This window comes from Hyla sarda, chromosome 1, assembly GCF_029499605.1.
Source record: "Hyla sarda isolate aHylSar1 chromosome 1, aHylSar1.hap1, whole genome shotgun sequence".
Classification (NCBI taxonomy): Eukaryota; Metazoa; Chordata; class Amphibia; order Anura; family Hylidae; genus Hyla; species Hyla sarda.
This window is the reverse complement of record NC_079189.1, coordinates 328,721,534-328,748,038: the sequence shown is the minus strand read 5'-3', so window position 1 is coordinate 328,748,038 and position 26,505 is coordinate 328,721,534. Positions and strand designations below refer to the sequence as shown.

At 41.6% G+C, this 26,505-nt stretch overlaps 1 protein-coding gene across 1 annotated transcript in view; it reads left to right on the top strand.

Moving 5' to 3' along the window:
- The window catches only part of LOC130273151 (prostaglandin reductase 1-like), a 64,008-nt gene extending 47,039 nt beyond the window's left edge, over nt 1-16,969 (top strand). Inside the window, exons 7-10 of the mRNA XM_056519487.1 lie at nt 1,402-1,557; nt 7,862-7,967; nt 9,076-9,194; nt 16,555-16,969. Coding sequence (XP_056375462.1) covers nt 1,402-1,557; nt 7,862-7,967; nt 9,076-9,194; nt 16,555-16,665 — 492 coding nt within the window. The 3' untranslated portion in view covers nt 16,666-16,969. The remainder of the gene's footprint in view (nt 1-1,401; nt 1,558-7,861; nt 7,968-9,075; nt 9,195-16,554) is intronic.
- Nucleotides 16,970-26,505: the final 9,536 nt, after the last annotated feature.

The following is a 26,505-nucleotide window of genomic DNA, read 5'->3' as shown; positions in this document are numbered from 1 at the left end:
TTTGCACATTTGTTTTTTCCTCCTCACCTTCTAAAAATCTTCCACTTTTAATTTTCCATCTAAAAATCCATATGAGGCCTTGTTCTTTGCCCCAACAATTTTACTTTGTAATACCATTAATAATTTCACTACAAAATCTACGGTGAAACCAGAAAAAAATTATATGTGGGGCAAAATTGAAAAAAAAATAAGCAATTTTGTAATTTTTAGCGGCTAATGTTTCTACACAGTGCAGTTTTCTGTAAAAATTGCATCTTATATTTATTCTGTAGGTCCATACAGTCACAAGGATACACAATTTATATTGGTTTTATTTTTTTATTTGAAAAATGTCCTCTTCTGACCCCTATAACTTTAAAATTTTTCTGTATAAGGGGCGGTATGAGGGCTCATTTTTTGCACAGTTTTTATCAGTACCATTTTTCTTTTGATCGGACTTTTTGATAACTTTTTATTATTTTTTTATGGCATAAAAAGTGACCAAAAAACGCAATTTTGGACTTTGGAATTTTTTTACGTGTACACCATTGACTGTGCGGTTTAATTAACGATATATTTTTATAGTTCGGACATTTACGCATGCGGCGATACCACATATGTTCATTTCTAATTTCATTTACACATTTTTTTTTTTAAATGGGAATAGGGGGGTGATTCAAACTTTTATTAAGAAAGGGGTTAAATCACATTTATTAACACTTTATTTTTTTTGCAATGTTATAGCCCCCATAGGGGACTATAACATTGCACACACTGATTTCCTATACTGATCACTGCCATGCAATAGCATGGCATTGGTCAGTGTTATCGCTGCTCTGCTGCTCCTGCCTGGATCTCAGGCACAGAGCAGTCATTCGGCGATCAGACAGTTAGGAGGCTACGGACAGTCCAGATCTGCGAAATGTGACAATGGCTGGAAGAACTGACCAAACAGAATGGGCATTTACTAATAAAACACCTGTATTACTGAAGTTTATGCTGCACTATTTTACTTTTTTGGAAGATTGTGTGTACTGTAAAGGGACCCTGAAGAAGCTCCTGTCCTCTACATAGACAATGATTACAGCACCAGCAGATCTTTATGACTTTTATATGTAAGGATTTGCTTTATCTGTATTAATTATCTACTTATTTTTCTTTAATCCTCACTTTTTCCTATTTTTGGATGACATTTTGGGACTTCAGAACCATAGAGGTTTCCATAGAGTTCTGGTCTCAACATACATTGGTTTTGACATACAATGGTCGTCCTGGAACCAGTCAATATTGTAATTTGAGGGTCCATTGTAACAGAATGGGACCAGGTACCTTCAGTTTGTTTGTTAGACGTTATGATTTAAAAAAAATGCAAAATCTATTATTTTGTGCGTTGTAAGATGGATCTGTCACATTTCTCCTTAGGGTTGTAAAGTAGTTGGATCTGCTGGTTCAGATGACAAAATCCAATATTTGAAGGAAATTGGTTTTGATGAAGCTTTTAACTACAAGACAGTGAGCTCTTTGGAAGAAGCTCTGAAGAAAGCATCTCCGGAAGGCTATGACTGCTATTTTGAGAATGTAAGCCACAAACTACTAAAATATTAGTAATATTTGTATAGTAACGTTTTCATATACCGACATTCACAATTGAGTTGTATTCAGGTATTCCTTTGGATAGGGGATAAGATGTGTGATAGCGGGGGTCCCGCTGATGAGGACCCCCGGGATCTCGGCTGTAGCACCCCTCTGTCATTACTGCACAGAGCAAACTCGCTTTGTGCGTAATGAGCGGCAATACAGGGGCCGGTGCATCGTGACATCACGGCTCCCCCCCCTTGTGACATCATGTCCGCCCCCTCAATACAAGTCTATGGGAGGGGGCGTGGTGGCCGTCACACCCCCTCCCATAGACTTGCATTAAGGGGGCGGGCTGTGAGGTCATGAGGGGCGGAGCCATGACGTCACGATGCTCTGGCCCCTGTATCGCCTGTCATTACGCACAGAGCGAGTTTGCTCTGTGCAACAATGACAGAGGGGTGCTACAGCCGAGATCCCCAGGGTCTCCAGCAGTGGGACCCCGCGATCAGACATCTGATCCCCTATCCTTTGGATAGGGGATAAGATGTCTAGGGGCGGGGTACCCCTTTAACCCCTTAAGGACCAACACAAGTAAAGCTGTACGCCCCTGAAAGACCAGGCCTGTTTTTTCATATCGGGGATGTCTGTCTTTATTGGAGAATAACTCTGGTAAAGTTTTGCCAATCACGATAATTCTGACATTGTTTTTTTGTCACAAGTTGTCCTTCATGTACATAGTAAATGTAAGCCGATATCATTTGTAGTTTTCTTTTACAATGCAAAAAAATCATGAAATTTTTTTTTTAATTTGGATTTTTTGCTATTTTAACACTAATAGGTTGCATATATTTATACTTACTGACCAAATAGTTTATGAAACTTATACCTTCAGATGTCTACTTTATTTTGACAGAATTTTTTTCATTTTTAATTAACATTTGAAATTAATTAGAAGCCTAACAATTTAACTTGAAATGTTGAAAATTTTGAAAATTTGAAAAGTACATCTTTTTTTTATGTGCTATGCAAGGTTTGCAGAAATTTGAAGGTAGTAGAACATAGGAACACCCCCCAAATTACCCCATTTTAAAAACTAGACCCCTCAAGGTATTCTCTAGGGGGTACAGTGAGTATATTAACACTATCGTTTTTTGGCAGGAATTATTACAAAGTCAGTGTAAAAAAAATAGAAATTTGCATTTTTTCCACAAATGCATCATTTGTGGGGCATATTTTTTGTAAATCACTTCTGATATTGCAAGAAATGCACCCTATATTTCATTAAGCTGCTCGGCCCGTGTTTGGAAATACCCCCGCTTAGGCCATATTTGGTTCCTTGGCCGCGTGGTAGGACTCAGAAGGAGAGGAGCACCATTTGGCTTTCAGGGCATCATTTTAGGCCGAATGGATTATAGGCCACACTTCATGCCTGCAAAGGGTTTTAGCTGCCAGAACCATACAGAACCCCCACAAGTGACCCCATTTTGGAAACTACACCCCCTAAAGTATTCATCTAGACCAAAAGGGAGTACTTTGAGTCCTTTTTGTGTGGCTGGAATGGATACAAAGTCATTATTTGTGGGAAATATTTTTTGTACATTGCATCTGAAAAGTAGAAAATGCGCCCCATATTTTATTACGCTGTTCGTCCCGTGTTTGGTACTCCCCCCGCTTAGGCCATATTTGGTTGCATGGCCACATGGTGGGACCCAAAAGGAGAGGAGCACCATTTGGCTTTCAGGATATCATTATACAAATTATAGGCCGCACTTAATCTAGCAAAGCATTCCAGCTGTCAGAACAATACCGCACCCCCAGATGTGACCCCATTTTCGAAACTACACCCTCTAAAGTATTCACCTAGAGCAAAAGGGAGTACATTGAGCCCTTATTGTGTGGCTAGAATTATTTCAAAGTCAGTGGAAAAAATAGAAATTAGCTTTTTTTTCCACAAATTTTTTATTTGTGGGACATCATTTTGGTAAGTCGCTTTTAAAATGGAGGAAATACGCCCCATATTTTATCACCCTGTTCTTCCCGGGCTGGGCAGTACCCCTACTTAGGCCATAACAGGTTGCCTGACCGCCTGGTAGGACCAAGAAGGAGAGGAGCCCCCTTTGGCTTTCAGGGCATCATTATATGAATAGTCCCCATTCATACTGCGTTTCTGCAGTATCGGTGTTCGTTGTCATGTCAAAAAAGGGATCCAAAGTATACTGTAGAAGTCTCATTCAGAAATAAATGGAGATTGTACAGTTCTCGTCAGCATCACTCTTTTTGACATGATGCTGACGGATACCTCTAACACTGCGGAAACGCAGTATGAATGGGACGCAGTGTAGGGTAACATAGAGCGCATCCGCAGCATATTTCACACCGCGGATGCCCTCCAGCAGTCACAAGGGCGAGATCACTGCTGTGGCTGGGTAGCTCAGTGTGTCCGCTTAAGACTGCCGGCAGGAAATCTGCCGCTATTAGTGGACACACAAAGCTACCCAGCCGCAGCAGGGAGCTCATTATTGTGACGTATTATGCTGCGGATGTGCGCCGTGTGATCCTACACATTATACATTTTTATTTTTCATTATATTTATTTAATAAATGTGTTTTTATAATTTTTTTACACTTTTTATACTATTTTTTTTACTTTTTTTTACACTTTTTTTATACTTATTGTTTTTATACACTTTTTTTAATTTATTTTATATTTTTTTCACTTTTTTTATGCTTTGGAATACGTAGTATTCCAAAGCATTGCAGTTATATGCTGCATGCTAGTTTTACACTAGCAGGCAGCATATCAGGACGTGCCTCTGGCACGTCCTGTCAGGCAATAACCAGGGCAGACCTGGGGGTCCTAGTAAAGACCCCCAGCTGCCCAGGTAAGCAGCAGCACCCTGCGATCGTTGCGGGGTGCTACAGGAGAGAGACAGAGGGAGCCCCCTCCCTCTGTCAAAACTCCTTACAACTCGCAGTCGCTTCCGACCGCGGCTGTAAGGGTTAAACTGCCGGGACAGAAGTTTTCTTTGGTGCCGGCAGTTTGGCAGGCTCCCGTCTGCCGGGGATCACACACAGCACCCTGCGATCGCGCTGCGGGGTGCTCCAGGGGGGACAGAGGGAGCTTCAGTCCCGGCATTGCGGCATTGCGGCAGGGTCCCGGCTGTGTGTTACAGCCGAGTCCCTTCCGCGATCTCTTGGGTGCACTCTGCAGCACCCACAGGAACCATGGACGAGTATACACGTCCTAATGGCGGAAAGTGCATCCTGCCTGGACGTGTATACACGTCCATGGTCCTTAAGAGGTTAAGGACCAGGCCAATTTTATTTTTGCATTTCCGTTTTTTTCCTCCTTGTTTGTAACTCTTGTATATTTTTATCCACAGACCAGTATGGGGGCTTGTTTTTTGCGCCACCAGTTGTCCTGCATAATTACATCACTTATTTTACCATAAAATGTATGCCGCAATCAAAAAAATACTATTTGTGTGGGGAAATTAAAAAGAAAACGCCAATATTGCTAATTTTGGAAGGTTTCATTTTCACGTCGTACAATTTAGGGTAAAAATTAAATGTGTGCTTTATTTTGTGGGTCAATATGATTAAAATGATACCCATGATTATATACTTTTCTATTATTGTTGCGCTTAAAAAAAAAGCTAACTTTTCAACCAAATTAGTATGTTTAAAATCCTTCTATTTTGACGACCTATCTCTTTTTCATTTTTCCATATAAGTGGCGGTATGAGAACTCATTTTTTGCGCCATGATCTGCACTTTTTATTGATACCACATTTGTGTATATAAAACTTTTATTATTTTTTTTAATTATTTTTTTAAAAATAAAATGTGACAAAAAAAGCAGCAATTTAGCGCTTTCTTTTTTTTACGTTCACGCCGTTCACCCGACAGGATCAATAACATTATATTTTAATAGTTCGGACATTTACACATGCGGCAATACCAAATATGTGTATTTTTTTTTTTTTTTTTATACTTTATGGGGGTAAAATGGGAAAAAAGGACATTTTACATTTTTATTGGGGGAGGGGATTTTTCTATTTTTTTCAACTTTTTTTAAAGCTTTTTTTACTTTTATTTTTACACTTTAATAGTCCCCATAGGGGACTTTTTATGGCAATACTTTGATTGCTAATACTGTTCAGTGCTATGCATAGGGCATAGCAATGATCAGTGTTATCGGTCATCTTCTGCTTTGGTCTGCTCGATACCAGACCAGAGTAGACGACCCGTGGAAGGCGGCGGAGACAGGTGAGGGGACCTCTGTGCGCCGCTCTGCACGATCGGATTGCTGCGGCAGCGCTGCGGGTGATCCCATCCTCCATATTTCTAATCGTACTGCCGCAGATGCCGTGATCTGTATTGATCATGGCATCTGAGGGGTTAATGGCAGACATCTGCGCGATCGCGGATGTCGGCCATTACTGGCAGGTCCCTGGCTGCGATCAGCAGCCGGGAACGGCAACGCCTGATCCGAACATCGCTCCGATGCTCGCGGTCATGTACAAAATGTAAATATACGTACTGGTGAGCTATGTACCGCAGCACCAGGACGTAAATTTACGTCCTTGGTCGTTAAGGGGTTAAACTATCCTGTCCATTATGTGAAGTTATGCTAGTTCAAAATTTACTTGGTCTACGGCTCTGCCGCGGATTGTCCAATTATTTTTTTTTAAATGGTCCCTCCAGTTTCAGCATTCCGTTGTTCCATGATTCTTAGCAGCTTGAGACAGCAGATGATATCAATCCCCCTGACATCAGCTGCGGTCTCGAGCCGCAAAGGATTGTGGAATAGGCTTAAGACAAATTTATCAATACCACAACAGAAAATACGGTTATAAAATATGGTGTAAACAAGAAACAGTGGACAAAATCGGGGCAGATCCGTAGATCAACTACATGTAGAACTAACATAACTTTACATAATGGGCAGGATAGTTTAAAGGGGTATTTCACCCTTAGACATTTTATCCCCTATCCACAGGATAGGGGAGAAGATGTCTCATTGCCCCCTCTGTCACGCTCCCTCCCATAGACATGAATGGAGGGGCGTAGCGTGACGTCACTAGGGGGATGTGGCGTGATGTCACGAGGGGGCGTGGTGACATCACATTTCTGTCTCGGAAACCCAGCGTTTCTGAGACTGGAGCACCACCCGGCACAGAATGCCCGGTGTTGCACAGAGATCAAGGGGGTCCCATCAGCAAGGGGGACCCCTGCGATAGACAGCTTATCCCCTATCCTTTGGAATACCCTTTTAAAGTTAGTAAACCTTGGAATACCCCTTTAAATCCTCAGCAGATTTTTCTCTCAGCTTCACCACCGTAATACAAAAGATATGTGCACCAGGTGTTGAGTATCAGGGGAGACACCAACTAATTACTCTGTCTTGCCAGGGTCTTCACTGTACTTTCATAGCTAAGACAATTAAAGGGGTACTCCTATGGGGAATTTTTTTTTTAACTCAAGTGGTGCCAGAAAGTTAAACAGATCTGTAAATTACTTCTATTAAAAAATCTTAATCCTTGCAGTACTTATCAGCTGCTGTATACTACAGAGGAAGTTATTTTCTTTTTGAATTTCCTTTCTGCCTGACCACAGTGCTCTCTGCTGACACCTCTGTCCATTTTAGAAACTGTCCAGAGTAGAAGCAAATCCCCATAGCAAACCTATCCTGCTCTGGACAGTTCCTGACATGGACAGAAGTGTCAGCAAGAGAGCACTTGTGGTCAGACAGAAAGGAAATTCAAAAAGAAAAGAACTTCCTCTGTAGTATACAGCAGCTGATAAGTACTGGAAGGATTCATATTTTTTAATAGAAGTAATTTACAAATCTGTTTAACTTTCTGGCACCATTTCAGTTAAAAAATGTTTTCAGTGGAGTACCCCTTTAACTAAGTATTTCCAAAGAAAGCCTAGCTACTACTCTGTGTTCTGCATAGAAAACCATAACTGTATCATTTCCGTGTAGCTGGCTTATTGTTTGTTAGTCTGGAGTGAGTAAGCAGGACAAGAAAAATGTCAATGTAAATGACTTTGACTGCTGGTTCATCGCTTTCTTAATAGCCTTTACCCACCTGCACGTTACAGAAAGCAGACAACCCCTTTAGGTTGAAAGCAACATGTATTTGGTTCGGCTGAAAAAGAGGAGCGATCATATTTGACTACCAGCAAACAGTGACACCATGTGGATGAATTAGAATAATGTCCTATTTTGAAAAATGTCCAATATGAAGTAGCAATGTATGTGTCAATAAAATAAACAATCTTTTTGGCTGCTCTGTAGGTTGGAGGGAAGTTTGCTGATGCTGCCCTGCCTCAAATGAAGGATTTTGGAAGAATTTCTGTGTGTGGTGCTATATCCATGTATAATGATGCAGTGCCTCCCTCAGGTATGATTCTAGAGCAAATAATATACTGTATACAGTATATGAGAATGATTAAGGACTAGGCTTCACTACTGAGCTTGAAGTTTCACTCCAATTATGTAAGGAACAAATCCATAGGAAGTAATAAAATTGCCTAAAACACCTAGGACTACGACACCTTTTTATACTGTTTCCTTAATTATGGCCGTAGGTATTTTTATTTTTTATTATATTTTGTTCACCATGTAGGATAATAAACATTGTTTTAATACCAAATATGATTTTTAATTATTGTTTTTTTTTTCATGAAAAAATGGGATAAAGCCTTTTATATTATTAAAACATTTTTTTAGCACTTTTAAAATCCCCATAAGGGAATATAATAAGCAATCTTGGATTGCTTATACTGATCAATGCTGTGATATTGCATATTAAATAAATCATTGTCTCTAATATTATTCTGACATTTCATTCTAGAAATATAGTAGTGATCCTCACTGACCTAAGAGATGTGGTACATACTAGGAGTAAAAGCCAGGAATTGTAAAAAACTGAGTTTAAATTAATTTGGCTAATGTGTATGGAAACTTATAGCAGAAACTGTATGATTACAGCATCAACGGTGTGATTATCTTTACTTAAAGGAGATATCCAACTAAAATGAACTAATCCCTTATCCCTAGGATAAGGGGGGTGTCCGAGCACTGGGACCCCCCTGCGATCACCAGGACAGACCCGGCACTCAGTGTAGAGCGCGTGGTGCAGTCGTCATGTGCTCCATTCATTTTTATCAGAGCATTGAAAAGACATAGTACAGCACTCGGAAATCATCCATGCTCTCATAGAAATGAATGGAGGGTGTCCCGTCTACCAGTAGACAACGCATGCTCCTCTCTGCAAGAGCCAGCATGAATAAAACACAATCTTAACCCAAAAACAATATACCAGTCTGCTTAATTTTTCCTGCTCTATAAAAGATTACTGCAGATTGGACTGTATGCTCAATGTGACATCTCCTTTGTGGTCTTTTGGCTTCCATGTTATATATTGTGTATATCAATGTGTAATTTCTATTCAGATGACTATTATTCTCAAGTCTTAAGTTTTGTTTCATTCTGCATTTCCTTTATAGGACCTTACATACAACCCATCATTCTTTTTAAACAACTCCGTATGGAAGGCTTCATTGTGACTCGCTGGGCAGACAGATTTATGGAGGGACAAAAACAACTCCTGCAATGGGTTTTAGAGGTAATCACAATATAACCTGTAGTAATGGGGGAAGAAGCTTACATGGAAATGGAAATTTGGCCATTCTGTAGTGTTGATAAAATTCTCAAACTGATAACATACTGATCTCATATAAAGAAGTCCTTGCCTTCTGCTCACCCCATGATCTTAGAATGGAAAGCTGCTAATAAAGAGGGAGCATGAGAGACTCTACCTGTCCATGGATTACATGATTGGCCATTATTACTATGGTCTATAGTACTGCAGCAGTGGAAATGCCAAATCAGCAGTAACATTTTATAACAAGGCTGATCGCTGTGCACTTACTGAAGCGGAAACAGCAATGATCAGCTAATCACTGGACTGGCTTCAATTGAGAAAGAGCTTGTTGAACACTGATTTAAAAATAATAGCTGGATTTTTATTTAACCCTTTAAAGGGGGTACCCCACCCCTAGACATGTCTGATTGCGGCGAGTTCGGCCGGCGCTGCGGCTTTCTGAACATGGAAGCCTGGGGCTTCCATGTTCGTGGAGTCACACCACCCTTCCTCCATTCATGTCTATGGGAGGGGGCGTGAGGGCTGTGTACTAGCTGCCACACCCCCTTCCACAGACATGAATGGAGGGGGAATGGTGTGATGTCACGAAAATGGAAGCCCCAGGCTTCCTTGTTTGGAAAGCCCCAGTTCTGTCCTGGGGACTCCCCTCGTTCAGACATGTTATGTCCAAAGGATAGGGGATAAGATGTCTAAGGGCGGAGTACCCCTTTAACAACCCACCTATTTCAGAAATGGTTTTATAAATTACACCCCCCTTCCCATAGGCATGCAATCCGCTGATTACTGATGTAATACACTGCAAAAAAACGTACAATATGGCGCCGCCTTGTGCTAAAATCAAAATAGCAAATCAAGTTTTCCCCCCATCATTCTGCAGTCCCATAATGTGAAAACAGAATATGGCAAAGCTTTGCTAAGTTAAATGTAAAGTTCAAATATTTCTTTAACATAAGTATTTAGACCTTTTACTTGCACTGAGTTAAAGGACCTTTGGCAACAATTACAGCCTCCAGTCTTCTTGGGTATCATGTCACATGGTTTACACACCTGGATTTAGGGATTTTCTCCCATTCTTCTCGGTAGATCCTCTCAAGCTCTGCCAGGTTGGATGGGACCATCAGTGGAAGCCATTTTCCGGTCTCTCCAGAGATGTTCAATGTTAGGGCTTTGACTAGGCCATTCAAAGACATTCACAGAGTCTATTTCATTCCTGTCCCTAGGCCACTCCTGTGTTTTCCTTGCTGTGTGATTAGGCTAATTGTCTTGTTGGAAGGTTGACCTTTGGCTCAACCTGAGGTCCAGAGCACTCTGGATCAGGTTTTTATTAAGAATATTACTAACTTAGCTCCATTCAGCTTTCCCTCAACCTTAACCAGTAAAACAAAAGAAGAACAGGCGCTCCCTTGTGGAGAATCAACGGGATCACAGGTGTGTGGGGAGGAAGGGTAAAGTAAAGGCTCTCCCTGCCAAGTTGTGCAAATTCCCACACAACAAGGATACGCGTTCAACGTAGTGATATCGGTCTGCAGCCTTCCTGAAGACAATAGAGATATATGTAGCAAACTTCAAGGGTACAGGAATACAGGCGTTGACCAAGAAGGGAACCAGTGAAGCCAGGTTAGTAACAAACAGCTTTAATCCAATGCAACGCGCTTTACCGCGTTTGCGCGGTTTCATCATGAAACCGATGAAACCGTGCTTGCGCTGCATTGGATTAAAGCTGTTCGTTACTTACCTGGCTTCACTGGTTCCCTTCTTGGTCAGCGCCTTTATTACTGTACCCTTGAAGTTTGCTACATATATCTCAACCTTAATCAGTCAGCCTGTCCCAGCCGCTGTTGTCCCAGCCGATCTCCTGGCCTGGCCAGAGTCACATGTGCTTAAGCTAGCTCCTGCATTTGCTGGGTCCAAATCTATCTATCTATCTATATATATATGTAAATATATATATATATATATATATATATATATATATATTACATATCCATACATATATCATAGATCCATACATAGAATCATAAGAAACTGAATCAAATAAGCTCGGAAATTATGTTGTGTGTAACAATGTGAAATGACACAGAAAAAAAGTATTGAACATGTTTACTTATATTTATTTAAAGGGGCTTTTCACCATAAGGTGATTTTAGTACTTACCCACTGGATTTCCTGTTGGATTTCGTTCTCAAACTACACATCCCATAATTCCATGCTTGTAAGTTTGAGGTCACTTTCCTCTCTCCCACACATCTGCCACCCCACCCATTGAAACACAAATTAATTGCATTCCATTAAAAAGACCAGTACTTTCTAACCAGGGTGACCACAGCTGTTGCAAAATGATCTCTCTCTCACTCAGCGGTGGCTCCACCCATTAAAGCAGATAGGCTCACTGTCATCACCTGCAAACTGGGAAAACCCGAGACATGAGTAATTTTGTATGCTGTTAAAAATAAATATTGGGGTGAAAATCACAGAAAAATTGCGAGACCACCATCACAAACAGGTACATACACTATATTATGAATTACACTAACTTTACAGCCCCTGTAGCATAGTCAAATAAAAAAAATCCTGGAATACCCCTTTAACCCCTTAACGACCAAGGACATATATTTACGTCCTTGGCCGGTTCCCGCGATATAACGCGGGGTCACGCCGGGTCGGTCCCGGCATGTATCTGATGCCGGGACCCGGGGCTAATAGCGTGCGGCAGCGATCGCGGTGCCGCACGCTATTAACCCTTTAGACGCGGCGTTCAAAGTTGAATGCCACGTCTAAACCGAAAGTGAAAGCTGCTTGGCTGCTCAGCTAGGCTGATCGGGACCACCGCAGTGAAAATGCGGTGTCCCGATCAGCTGGGACACGAGCGGAGGTCCTCTTACCTGCGTCCGGCGTGTCCCCTCGGCGATTGCTCAAAGCCTGAGATTCAGGCTTGAGCAATCGACCGCCGATAACGCTGATCATTGCAAAGCTATGGCTTTGCAGTGAAGAGTGCTGGCAATCAGTGTGTGCAGTGTTATAGGTCCCTATGGGAGCTATAACACTGCAAAAAAAAAAGTGAAAACATTTTTTATTAAAAATAAAAAATTAATTAAAAGTTAATAAATGTGATTTAACCCTTTCCTTAATAAAAGTTCAAATCACCCCCTTTTCCCATAAAAAAAAACACCATGTAAATAAAAATATGTGGTATCGCCGCGTGTGTAAATGTCCGAACTATAAAAATATATCATTAATTAAACTGCACGGTCAATGGCGTACGCGCAAAAAAATTCCAAAGTCCAAAATAATGTATTTTTGGTTGCTTTTTCTATCATGAAAAAATTAATTAAAAGCGATCAAAATCGTATGGACCTACAGAATAAAGATAAGGTGTAATTTTTACCGAAATATGTACTGCGTAGAAATGGAAGCCCCCAAAAGTTACAAATGGCGTTTTTTCTTAAATTTTGCCACACAATGATTTTTTTTTTCCGTTTCGCCGTAGATTTTTGGGTAAAATGACTGATGTCACTGCAAAGTAGAATTGGTGGCGCAAAAAATAAGCCATCATATGGATTTTTAGGTGCAAAATTGAAAGGGTTATGATTTTTAAAAGGTGAGGAGGAAAAAACGAAAGTGCAAAAACGGAAAAACCCTTGGTCCTTAAGAGGTTAATACTTTGTACTTGTACAAAAGCCTTTGTTGGTAATGAAAGCTTCAAGATGACTCTTGTATGGAGAAACTAGTCGCATACATTTCCCTGACTAACACTGCTATATTGTTATTGAATAAAAACCACTATACAAAAGATCAATGGGTGAGATTTATCAAAACCTGTGTAGAGGAAGAGTGGTGCAGTTGCCCATAGAAACCAATCAGAGTGCTTCTTTCAATTTTCACAGGTCTATTTAAAACTGGAAAAAGCAATCTGATTGGTTGCTATGGGCAACTGCACCACTCTTTCCCTACACTTGTTTTGATAAATCTCCCCCCAATAACCTCTATATAGGAGTAGATTTGAGCTGTACACAGGGGCTGCAGACCATATTAGTCATTATAGTTACATACTCACAGGGTGTCTTCTCTGATCTGAGTCGTTCACTTTTCTCTTTCTTTCCATCTGTCCTGGGTCATCATGAAAACGTTTCCCGATCACAACTCGTCTCCACCGAATCTGCCAGACAAACATTTTAGGATTCTCGCTACAGCAAAGTCCTCACCTCTACACAATCCCCCTATATGTATTACACTGCCCCATATAGTAGTCTCTTTTGTGCCATGTATAGTATAAGCCCCAACATTGTTCTCATACATTTTAATGCCCCCTCACATTGCCTCCATATATAGTAATTTCCCCATACACATCCCCATACATAATAATGCCCCCTCACATTGACCCCATATATTATTATGCCTTCTTACATTACCCCCATAGATGAAAATTGTCCCCTCACATGGCCCCACACATAATAATGCCCCCTCACATGGCCCTACATATAATAATGCCCCCTCACATGGCCCCCACACATAGTAATACCCCCTCACATAGCCCCCATATATATATATATATATATATATATATATATATTAATGCCCCTCACATGGCCCATATACATATATATATATATATATATATATATATATATTAATGCCCCCTCACATGGCCCCTATATATATCAATGCATATGTATATGTCAATTTTAAACATATACATTTTCCTGCATGTAGTTATGATTTTTTTCAGAAGTACGACAAAATCAAACCTATAAAATTAGGGTATCATTTTAATCGTATGGACCTATAGAATAAAGAGAATGTGTCATTTTTACCGAAAAATGTACTGCGTAGAAACAGAAGCAAAACATTACAAAATGGCGCTTTTTTTTTTTTTTCAATTTTGTCTCACAATGATTTTTTTTTCGTTTCGATGTAGATTTTTGGGTAAAGTGACTGATGTCATTACAAAGTAGAATTGCGAAAAATAATCCATTATATGGATTTTTAGGTGCAAAATTGAAAGAGTTATGACTTTTTAAAGGTAAGAAGGAAAAAATGAAAGTTTAAAAATGGAAAAACCCCTGGCCCTTAAGGGGTTAAGGGGTTAAATGAGCTTCAACATGCTTTTAATTCAGCAACAGAGTCTTGTGTGGTGAGCATGCATACAGGTCATGGGGCGGAGTGTATTACTTACTGTTTTCTTTGACACAACAGTACCTGCTAATACCAGGTCTTTCTGAAGCTCATCACAAATGTTCCTTGGCTCTTGGACAACTCTTCTGATTATTCTTTTCACTTCTCTGTCAGAAATCCAGTGAGAAGCACCTGGTCAAGGTTGGCATTGGGGGGGGGGGGGGGGCACCCGGGCATTTGCCCAGGGCCCCCATCCAAAAATGGGCCCCTTGAAAAGTTTTAGGGCTATACTAACACTACTGCATTTTGCGCAAATCGTGGTTAAATTGCAATATTTTTGCCACGATTTTGAGCAAAACGTGGCAAAATACAGTGGTGTGATTAAAGCCCTAAAGTTGACCGGGCTGCAGAGAGCCTATAGACATCACACACTGACTAACTATGTACCTGCTAGGACCTGCAATGAATCCTATAGGCTAGAACTCCTGGTTATGTCATCCCAGGTCTTAGCAGATACATTGTAAGTCTGAGCTGTGTATGGGATCTGTGCATTGGATAAAGAAAGAAGAAGGTAATAGGAGAAAATATGGAGGGGGTGGGGGATAAACATTCAAGTACAGCATATATATAACGCTGCCTACCCAGTGTGGAATCAGTAACAGATATAATGGGGGGGTAATTTAAGATTTTAACCCCTTGAGGACACAGCTGATTTTTGCCATAACTCTTATTTTTCTCCAAAGACCGACAGGGGGATTGTTTTTTTTGCACCACCAATTGAATTTTGTAATAACACCATTCATTTTACCATAAAATGTACAGCGCAACCATTATAGCGCAACCAAAAAAATATTATTTTGAGGGGAGACTGAAAAGAAAAACGCAATATTGCATATTTTGGAGGATTTTAGTTTTTACGCAGTGCACTTTACGGTTAAACTGACAGGTTCTCTTTATTCTGTTGGTCAATATGATATAAATTATCCCCATATTATATGCTTTTCTATTATTGTACTGCTTTTAAAAAACTCAGTTTTCAACAAAATAAGTTTGTTTAAAATTGCCCTATTCTGACCCCTGTCATTTTCAAATTTTTCCGTATACAGGGCTGCATGAGGGCTAATATTTTTTTTTTTTTTTTCTCCGTGATCTGTAGTTCAGCAAGGAGCACAAAAGTGGGCATTATTACATAGTATGGGGCACAAAAGGGGCACTATTATAGATAGAAGATTACTGTTAGGCCATGTTCACACGCCCGGATTCTGCATTGGGATTCAGCACGGAGATTCCGCTGCAATTGAGTCCTGTTGAATTTAACAGGATTCTGCTGCGCTGTGCACAGATGTTTTCGGCTCGAAAATTCTATTTTTTCAGTGTCTGCACAAAGAATGAACACGTTCATTCTTTGTGCGGAGTCCGCATGGAATGTATAGCCTTCTATGAGGCGGTGCGTTCCTGTGCAGTCCTAGTCTATCATGCTGTTGCTCCACAGCTGTCCGTTCACTTCATTCTTGCAGATGGGGGGGGGGGGGGAGCTGAGCTGATTTGCACTAAATGGGGTCACGTTACGACCACCAACTTATCGCAGCCACAAATTCATCCTGGATAAAATGATTACGTTTCTCATGTTGTAGTCACAGCCATTTGTGGTTTGTAGCGCAATCACATTTACTCATATTAGCTGAGATACAGTACAATTCAGGGAGTGCTACATGGGGCTCTTTGGTCAAGCAATCTGGGCACCCCATTTTTATTTTTGCCCGGGGCTACACTTAGTCTATAACTTAGACTTTCGTCTTCCGTATTTTGACCCAACAGAGATCACTGAAACATTTAGAAGCTTAGAAATGCACCTTTAACCAATGCCATTGTTATGTTTTTAAACAATTAGGTTGTGAAGGTCCTGAGACAGCTCTTTGCTTTTACCCATCATGAGATATATCTTCTTTGGCAGCTTGGCAATGAGATCTTTTTGTAGGCCATCAGTTAGGACTGAACCAGCTGATATTAATTTGCCCTGACAAGGAGCTGGATTTCTTTTTAATTACCAATACATGTCAGCTGTTGTCTTGGCTTATCATGCCCTTTTGCATCTTCCTTTCTTTGTGTGTTCAATAGTTTTTTTGCGGTTTCATTTTACATTATTACACATAACTTAATTTTTTAATATATACATGTATAATATATACATATATTTTTTTTATTTCAGGGTAAGGTAAAATATCATGAACACATCACAAAAGGTTTTGAGAACATGCCGACTGGATTCATGGGGATGCTCAATGGCGAGAACACTGGAAAAGCAATTATACAAGTTTAACCCCTTCATGACCCAGCCCATTTTCACCTTCATGACCTGGGCATTTTTTGAAAATCTGACCACTGTCACTTTAAACATTAATAATTCTGGAATGCTTTTACTTATCATTCTGATTCCGAGAATGTTTTATCGTGACATATTCTACTTTATGTTTTTGGTAAAATTTCACTGATATTTGCATCCTTTCTTGGTAAAAAATCTAAAAATTTCATGAAAATTTTGAAAATTTAGCATTTTTTAACTTTGAAAGTCTCTGCTTGAAAGGAAAATGGATATTCCAAATAAATTACATATTGATTCACATATACAATATGTCTACTTTGTGTTTGCATAAAAAAATTGACAAGTTTTTACTTTTGGAAGACACCAGATGGCTTCAAAGTTCCGCAGCAATTTTCCAATTTTTCTCAAGATTTTCAAAATCGTAATTTTTCAGGGCCCAGTTCAGGTTGGAAGTGGATTTTAAGGGTCTTGATATTAGAAATACCCCATAAATGACCCCATTATAAAAACTGCACCCCCCAAAGTATTCAAAATGACATTCAGTAAGTGTTTTAACCCTTTAGGTGTTTCACAGGAATAGCAGCAAAGTGAAGGAGAAAATTCAAAATCTTCATTTTTTACACTCGCATTTTCTTGTAGACCCAATTTTTGAATTTTTACAAGGGGTAAAAGGAGAGAAATCACCCTAAAATTTGTAACCCAATTTCTCTCGAGTAAGGAAATACCTCATATGCGTATGTAAAGTGTTCGGCGGGCGCAGTAGAGGGCTCAGAAGGGAAGGAGCGACAATGGGATTTTGGAGAGTGAGTTTTTCTGAAAGGGTTTTTGGGGGGCATGTCCCATTTAGGAAGCCCCTATGGTGCCAGAACAGTGGACCCCCCCACATGTGACCCCATTTTGGAAACTATACCCCTCATGGAATTTAATAAGGGGTGCAGTGAGCATTTACACCCCACTGGCGTTTGACAGATATTTGAAACAGTGGACTGTGCAAATCAAAAACTTTATTTTTCATTTTCACAGACCACTGTTCCAAAAATCTGTCATACGCCTGTGGGGTGTAAATGCTCACTGCACCCCTTATTACATTCCGTGAGGGGTGTAGTTTCCAAAATGGGGTCACATATGGATATTTATTGTTTTGCGTTTGTCAGAACTGCTGTAACAATCAGCCACCCCTGTGCAAATCGCCTCAAATGTACATGGCGCACTCTCCCTTCTGGCCCTTTTTGTGCGCCCCCAGAGCACTTTGCGCCCACATATGGGGTATCTCCGTAGTCGGGAGAAATTGCATTACAAATTTAGAGGGTCGTTTTTCCCTTTTACCTCTTGTGAAAATGAAAAGTATAGGGCAACACCAGCATGTCAGTGTAAAAAATTTATTTTTTTACACTAACATGCTGGTGTAGACCCCAACTTCACCTTTTCATAAGGGGTTAAAGAAGAAAAAGCCCCCCAAAATTTGTAAGGCAATTTCTCCCGAGTACGGCGATACCCCATATGTGTCCCAAAACTGTTGCCCTGAAATACGACAGGGCTCCAAAGTGAGAGAGCGCCATGCGCATTTGAGGCCTGAATTAGGGATTTGCATAGGGGTGGACATAGGGGTATTCTATGCCAATGATTCCCAAAAAGGGTGCCTCCAGCTGTTGCAAAACTCCCAGCATGCCTGGACAGTCAATGGCTGTCCGGCAATACTGGGAGTTATTATTTTGCAACAGCTGGAGGCTCCGTTTTGGAAACAGTAGCGTACCAGACGTTTTTCATATTTTTTTTTTTTTTTGGGGGGGGGGCTGTGTGGGGATATGTGTATATGTAGTGTTTTTTACTTTTTATTTTAGGTTAGTGTTAGTGTAGTGTAGTGTTTTTAGGGTACAGTCACATGGGCAGAGGTTCACAGCAAGTTTGCCGCTGGAAGTTTGAGCTGCAGCGCAAAATTTGGGCCATCTCAAACTTGCAGCACTCACTGTAAACCTCTGCCCATGTGAGTGTACCCTGTACATTCACATTGGGGGGAGGGGGCAAACATCCAGCTGTTGCAAACTCCGAGCATGCCCTTTGGCTGTCCGTGCATGCTGGGAGTTGTAGTTTTGCAACAGCTGGAGGCACACTGGTTTGGAAACACTAAGTTAAGTAATAAACTTTCAAGTGTTTTGCAACCAAACTTAGTGTTTCCAAACCAGTGTGCCTCCAGCTGTTGCAAAACTACAACTCCCAGCATGCATGGTCTGTCAGTGCATGCTGGGAGTTATAGTTTTGCAACAATTGCAACAGCTGGAGGCACTGAGGTAGGAAACGGACAATGTTTCCCAACTAGTGTGCCTCCAGTTGTTGCAAAACTACAACTCCCAGCATGCCCAGACTGCCCAGGCATGCTGGAAGTTGTAGTTCGGCAATATCTGAAGGATCAGATGTTGCCGAACTACAACTTCCAGCATGCTTGGGCAGTCTGGGCATGCTGGGAGTTGTAGTTTTGCAACATCTGGAGGTCCACAGTTTGGAGACCACTGTATAATGGTCTCCAATCTGTGCTCTTCCAGATGTTAGAGAACTACAACTCCCAGCATGCCTGGACAGACTGAGCATGCTGAGATTTGTAGATTTGCAACATCTGGAAGAGCACAGATTGGAGACCATTATACAGTGGTCTCCAAACTGAGGACCTCCAGATGTTGCAAAACTACAACTCCCAGCATGCCCAGAAAGCCAAAGGCTGTCTGGGCATGCTGGGAGTTGCAGTTTTGAAACTCCCAGAGGCAGCAGTGAGATCGCTTTACGGCGATCTCACTGCTGCCAATGAAGATGCCGCACTGCTGCCGGAAACTCACCTCCGGGACGCAGCGCCGCCGGGACCGCATGGAGGACGTCGCTCGCGCCGGGACTGCTCGGGACACCGCTTGGACGGGTAAGTGACGCCGGGGGACGGGTCAGGGACACTTAGCAGAGCGGTGTGTGTCCTGATCCCCGTGATCGGGACTCACACACCGCGCTGCTAAGTATTTTCATAGCGAAACGCTGCTATCAGCTAGTCAGATTTGACCAGCTAATAGCAGCGATCGCTGGGAGGGGTGGGGGATGAAACCCCCCGTGGTCGCATGGTAAGATGGCTGGCTATCAGTGATAGCCACCATCTTTCCGGGCGCTGCGGGGTGACGCGAGTAGCGGCAAAAATGTTCATGACGTACCTGTATGTCATGGGTCGGGAACACCTTGCCACCCATGACGTACAGGTATGTCTTTGGTCAGGAAGGGGTTACATATATCCATTTGCAGTATACATTTCTTTAGCACTGTGACATCTGTTAAGCTGAACACACTAGCACATTTAGTAAATAAATCAGTTTGCATAACGTTTGACGTTTCTTTTCAGCGTTTGTGTTTCCATAATTATACTATTAGTGTCCAGACAAGTGATAACTGCGTGGATGAAACATGTCTGAAGGCAAAGACACGAGGGAAATAAATATAGATATCAGTATTGGTCACAGTATCTAAAAGGTTAACAACGGTCAGCATTGTGTTGGCTGATATCCACGATTAGTGGATACTGATAGCAGCCGGGGCATACAGTCTATGAATCAAGCACAGCTCCAGTGCTCATATCATAGATTGTAAACCCCCTGCAATGTACATGTGTGTCACTGTGTGCCAATTACCAGGGCGCAGTGACTTTCATGTATGTTGCATGTCCTCTAGGGCTTAAAGCATACCTATCACTGATATTTCATGAAAAACATTGCATATTCCGGCTGCTTAATGTCTTTTCAATTGTCTCAAAGGGAGGGGGCGTGTCCCTCTCTTGCCTGCACTGTAATGACTCCTCTCCCTTCCTCACTCTGCTGACTCACTGCTGGTAGTGAGCCTGGCAGCCCTGCTCTGTAACCGTTTTTCTCTCTGGTTTAATGCTGTGTACACACACAATGATTATTGGAGATTGCCTGTACTCGACCACCAAAGACAATATGGTAAGTGTACTTGGTAAGTGTAAAGTGTAGAGGATAAGATGTCTGATTGCGGGGGTCCCATTGCTGGGGCCCCCTGTGATCTCCCCCAGCACCTGGCATTCTAAACAAATGCCCAGTTCCTGTGGCAGTGGTCATGATGTCACAGCCACACCCCTCATGACATCACGCCACACCCCCTCCATGCATGTCTATGGGAAGGGGAGTGATGGCCAATATGCCCCCTCCCATGGACATGAATGGAGGGGGTGTGGTGTTATGTCCCAAGGGGCGTGACCGTGAGTGTGGCCGGCCGCTCCAAATGTTCTGAAAGCTGGGGCATGGGAGTAACTCTTTAAATGTTAGTGCAGGTGTAGGGAGGTAGTACAAACTGGCCTGCAATGTTAATTCAAACAAGCATGATGACATATGTGTTGTTGCAACCCAATGAAGAAAAAAGAAGTCAGAGGGTAAAAAGATTTTTTTTCTATCGTTATCAATATTTATATTTCAATAATTGAATTTGTTTTTCCAAAAAAGCAAAACAACCATTTTGTGATTTCAGTAGCACAGTAGCAATGACCTGGTGTTAAATTATTTATCTAAAATAGAATTTCACTCTTTGAAAATATATGTACAGTGGGGAGAACAAGTATTTGATACACTGACGATTTTGCAGGTTTTCCTACTTACAATGTAGAGGTCTGTAAATTTTATCATAGGTACTTTTTTTTTTAACTGTGAGAGACGGAATCAAAAACAAAAATCCAGAAAATCACATTGTATGATTTAAAAAATATCAATTCATTTTCGTTTTATTGCATGACATAAGTATTTGATTGTGATGTCCCAGTACAGGACATGGTCCTGTACTACCCTTAGGCCCTGTCAGGTTGAGACCCTCAGTGACCTGGGGGCTCCCCTGCAAGGTCTCCCCTGTTGTTCCATAATGTTGTGTATATCACTTTAAAGGGGTTACCCAATATAAGGTGATTTTAGTACATTCCTGGCAGACAGTAATGGACATGCTTAGGAAGGATCTGAGCTTTTCTTGGGCTAAATGGCTATGCTGTGAGATTACTATAACACTGTGGCTAGTTTTTTGTGAACTTGTATTTCCTGTTTTCAGTTTTCTTGTTTGCCTACAAATCCCATGATTCCATTTTCCTCCCTCCCACACATCAGCCACCCCACCCATTGAAACATAAATGAGCTGCACACATGTGGTTTTCAATCAGGGTGCCTCCTGCTGTTGCATTACTTGCAGATTGCTCTCTCCACCCATTGAAGCAGACAGGCTCCCTGTCATCAGCTGACTAGTGAGTCAGGTCTCAACTGCATTGCAAGCTGGGAAAAATCAGAGACAGCAGTCATTTTGTACGCTGTTAAAAATAAATATTGGGTTTAAAATCACATAAGAATTGTGAGAAAACCATCACACACAGGTAAAGACACTATATTATGAACTACACTAACTTTACAGCCCCTGTAGCATAGTCAAATAAAAAAAATTCCTGGAATACCCCTTTAATGCCTAGACAGTATCCTTATGTATAGCTAGTACAAAGGACCTGTGGGAGGTCTCAAGGACCTGTGTAAGTCTGTCAAATGTTATGTTATGCAGTCACATGATTTGCTGTCACATGTTCTCACAGAGAGCACCAGCTTAACCTATGACCCGCAGCTTGACCAATGGGCTTTGGTCCAACCACCCACTTTATAATTCTCTCTCTTTGCTACCAGCTCTGCTGCTGCAAGCATCTAGTCTTTGCTGAGCACAGCAACCACCAGAGATCTCAGTGCAAGTGATCAGCATCTGGAAGACCCTAAAAGCTATAGTCATTCCAGTAAGTCTCAAGTCTATATCTGCTGTCACTACAAGTAGTCAAGTCCTGCATATAGTCAAGTTCAGTCTCAAGTCAAGTTAATTACAAGTATATTGGTCCAGCAAGCTGCAAGGTCCTTCTGGGTCCTGGCCACCTCTCTCAGAAATCTGGCTTTAGCTGTGAAGATAATTCCATCTGTCTTATACTCAGTAAAGCCTCCGTTTGACCATAACTGGTTGTGGACTCTCATTTTACTACTAGCAACTGGGATAGCAGAGAAACCGGGCATGTGGTGTTGCGGAACCCTAAAACCACACTGGCATCATGAGCACTAAGGATTAACAACATCTTGCCCCCGGGGTTAATACCATCTGATCCCACCACTCACACCAACATACACCCATGGGTCACCACATGATCACCTACCAACCAGTAAGAATCTCGGCTCTCACAGACCTGTTATCTTTTCTTTATGAAGCCCTCCTGTTCTCCATTCATTACCTGTATTAACTGCACCTGTTTGAACTTGTTACCTGTATAAAAGACACCTGTCCACACACTCAAGCAAACAAACAGCCTCCAACCTCTCCACAATGGCCAAGACCAGAGAGCTGTGTAAGGACATCAGGGATAAAATTGTAGACCTGCACAACATTAGCATGGGCTACAGGATAATAGGCAAGGAGCTTGATGAAAAGGCAACAACTGTTGGTGCAATTATTAGAAAATAGAAGAAGTTCAAGATGACAGTCAATTTCCCTCGGTCTGGGGCTCCATGCAAGATCTCACCTCGTGGAGCATAATCGATCAACTCAAAACTAAACGCAGGACCTGGTTAATGACCTGAAGAGAGCTGGAACCACACTTTCCAATAAAACCATTAGTAACACACTACGCTGTCATGGATTAAAATACTGCAGCGCACACAAGGTCCCCCTACTCAAGCCAGCGCATGTCCAAGCCCCTCTGAAGTTTGCCAATGACCATCTGGATTATTTGGATGAGACAAAAATAGAGCTTTTTTGTCTAAACTCCACTCGTCGTGTTTAGAGGAAGAAGAAGGATGAGTACAACCCCAAGAACACCATCCTAACCATGAATATGGAGGTAGAAACATTATTTCTGCTTTTCTGCAAAAGGGACAGAACGATTGCAGTGTATTGAGGGGAGGATGGATGGGGCCAGGTATCGCTTGACCTTGGCCACTAACCTCCTTCCCTCAGTAAGAGCTTTGAAGATGGGTCGTTGCTGGGTCCTCCAGCATGACAACGACCCAAAGAACACAGCCAGGGCAACTAAGGAGTGGCTCCATAAGAAACATCTCAAGGTCCTGGAGTGCTCTAGCCAGTCTCCAGACCTGAACACAATAGAAAATCTTTGGAGGGAGCTGAAAGTCCGTATTGCCTAGTGACAGCCCCGAAACCTAAAGGATCTGAAGAATGTCTGTATGAAGGAGTGGAAAGAAAAATTGGAAAAAAGCTGGACGTCTTTGGTGGCACGTTCCCAATGAAACTAGTATTGCCAAAATGTAAATGAATGGCGTTTATTGGGTTAAAATGCAACTTAGTTGTTTCAAACCCGGGCCGGGTTTGAAGCAACTAAGTTGTATTTTAACCCATTAAACGCCATTCATTTACATTTTGACAATACTAGTTTCATTGGGGAAGATGCCACCAAAGACGTCCAGCTTTTTTCCAATTTTTCTTTCCATATTATGCCATAACCTGTAGGCTACGGGGAGAGACGCCAAGGCAGCAACCCCACCAGAGCAACAGACTATGAGCGAATTTACATGCCTGTGAAGGCGTTGTGCTCTCAGCACAACATCAGACAGTAAGGTGCAATGTTCTCCACGCAGCACCCTACTTTTACAGTATTCCACTAGGAGCGCACCTCTTTCTTTTGTCTTTTATTACTGTATGGAGGAGTGGGCCAAAATTCCTGCTGCAGTGTGTGCAAACCTGGTCAAGAACTACAGGAAATGTTTGTTTGTTTGTTTTGTTTGTATCTCTACTCAAATTAGTACTCGAATGTAATTACTTTGTATTCAACTATGCATTTTTTTTATGCAAATGAGGGGTACCACGATGGGCAGTAACGTGGCGCCCACCTATGCCAACCTTTTTATTGCCCAGATCGAGGAGGACTTTGTCTATGTGTCGCCCCATTTTCAACATGTATGCAAATGGGTGCAATACATTGACAATATTTTTGTACTGTGGACAGGCACTGAGCATGAGCTTTTTCTTTTTCATGAATTTTTGAACAACATCGAGACAGACATAAAATTTACATTGACTCACTCCACTAAATGTGTGAACTTCCTAGATGGGACCGTGGGCAAAGATGAGGACAAAATCACTACAGACCTATACCACAAACCTACTGATACAAATACACTTCTCAGGTTTGACAGTGCGCATCCAAGAGCCATGGTGAGAGCATTGCCATAAAGCCAGATTCTCTGTGCGGATTCTCATCCCTTCCCCAATATCGCGCCACACCCCTACCCCTTAATTCCCTGGTTGAACTTGATGGACACATGTCTTTTTTCGACCGTACTAACTATGTAACTATGTAACGCATTACTGATACCGACACCAAATTGGAGGCGGCACTGTCAAAGATGAGCACTGAGTTTCTAAGTAGGCGATACCCCAGGAAACTGATAGAAACACACAGGGTGCACATCAGACAGTTAAGACAAGACAAACAGGAACATGTGAATGTCTCTAGTTTAGGCAAGTGTGATGGGACTAACATCAATCGAATTCCGTTTATCAGCACATGCAGTGAAAATTCCCACTCTATATCATCCATTATTTGTAAACATTGGCACTTAGTACGTGACGGACATACACATGTAACCAAATTTAAGTCACCCCCACTGATGTCATTTCGACGTGCCCCTAATCTAAGAGACAAAATTATCAAGACAGATGTATCCACCACTGTAAGAGGACAGAAGTACTTAAGCATTAAGAGTACAGGCAATTTCCCTTGCAGAAACTGTGTTAACTGCAGTTACATGCACAAGGGACCAAAATTCGTACATCCACATACTAGACAGGAATACGATATTAGACATTACTTAAATTGCAATTCAGATTTTGTTATCTATGTACTTTAGTGTCCGTGCAACATGCTGTATGTTGGTGAGACAAGTTTGGACGTCAAAACTCGTCTCAACCAACATAGATACTCAATACGAAAACAAAAACTTGATTTACCAGTTTCCAAACACTTCTTTGAAGCAAAACATAAGGAGAAAGATTTGAGATTCATGCTCCTAGATCACATTGCACCACTCAAAAGGGGTGGGGATAGGATAACAGCCCTTAAAAAATTTGAATTAAAATGGATTTTTACTTTGAACACCATGAGACCCCGGGGCCTTAATGTAGAATTCAAGACTACATCTAAAATGATCAAGTAAGCCTTCCTGATAGTAGCCCGAATATCTGTAATACGTCTACTATGTTCTGTATATAATATGGGAACTATATGCTTATACTTATTATACCTTTCTCTTGTATTACAGATGGAATTCACTATGTTCTGTACGGCCACCAGCAGAGCCACTGTATCAATTGATATTCTTGCGAAGCGTTGGACTAAATAGTTTAATATGGATCTGAATGCTTTTACCATTACCCTAGCAAGTTGTCTAGTTTGTCTCTCGGGGTGCAGTATTCCCTGTGGACCCAGAGTGGTAGGTGAGAGGAAGATGACACAGATTCCTGCTCTGTGCAGGCATCTGTCAGTCAGAAGCCCCACAGGAGTCTCTCTACGTTATGCGTGGATTGTTTCCTGTGTGTTCATCCATGACCCACTCATAGGTGTGCACAATAGGGGAGCCACGCCAGCTCACTGCAGAACACCCATGCTAAGAGACACAGGACTTTCGCTGGTTATTTCTAATCTGATACTATGTTTTACACTATGGGCAAATTAGCCCTCAGTTAAGATGGCGCTGACAACCCGAGCTTACCTGATACACATGCGCACTGATGATACTTTCATTCATGACGTTCTACATTTTCATAGGCTGCCAGCTTCCGGCCAGACGC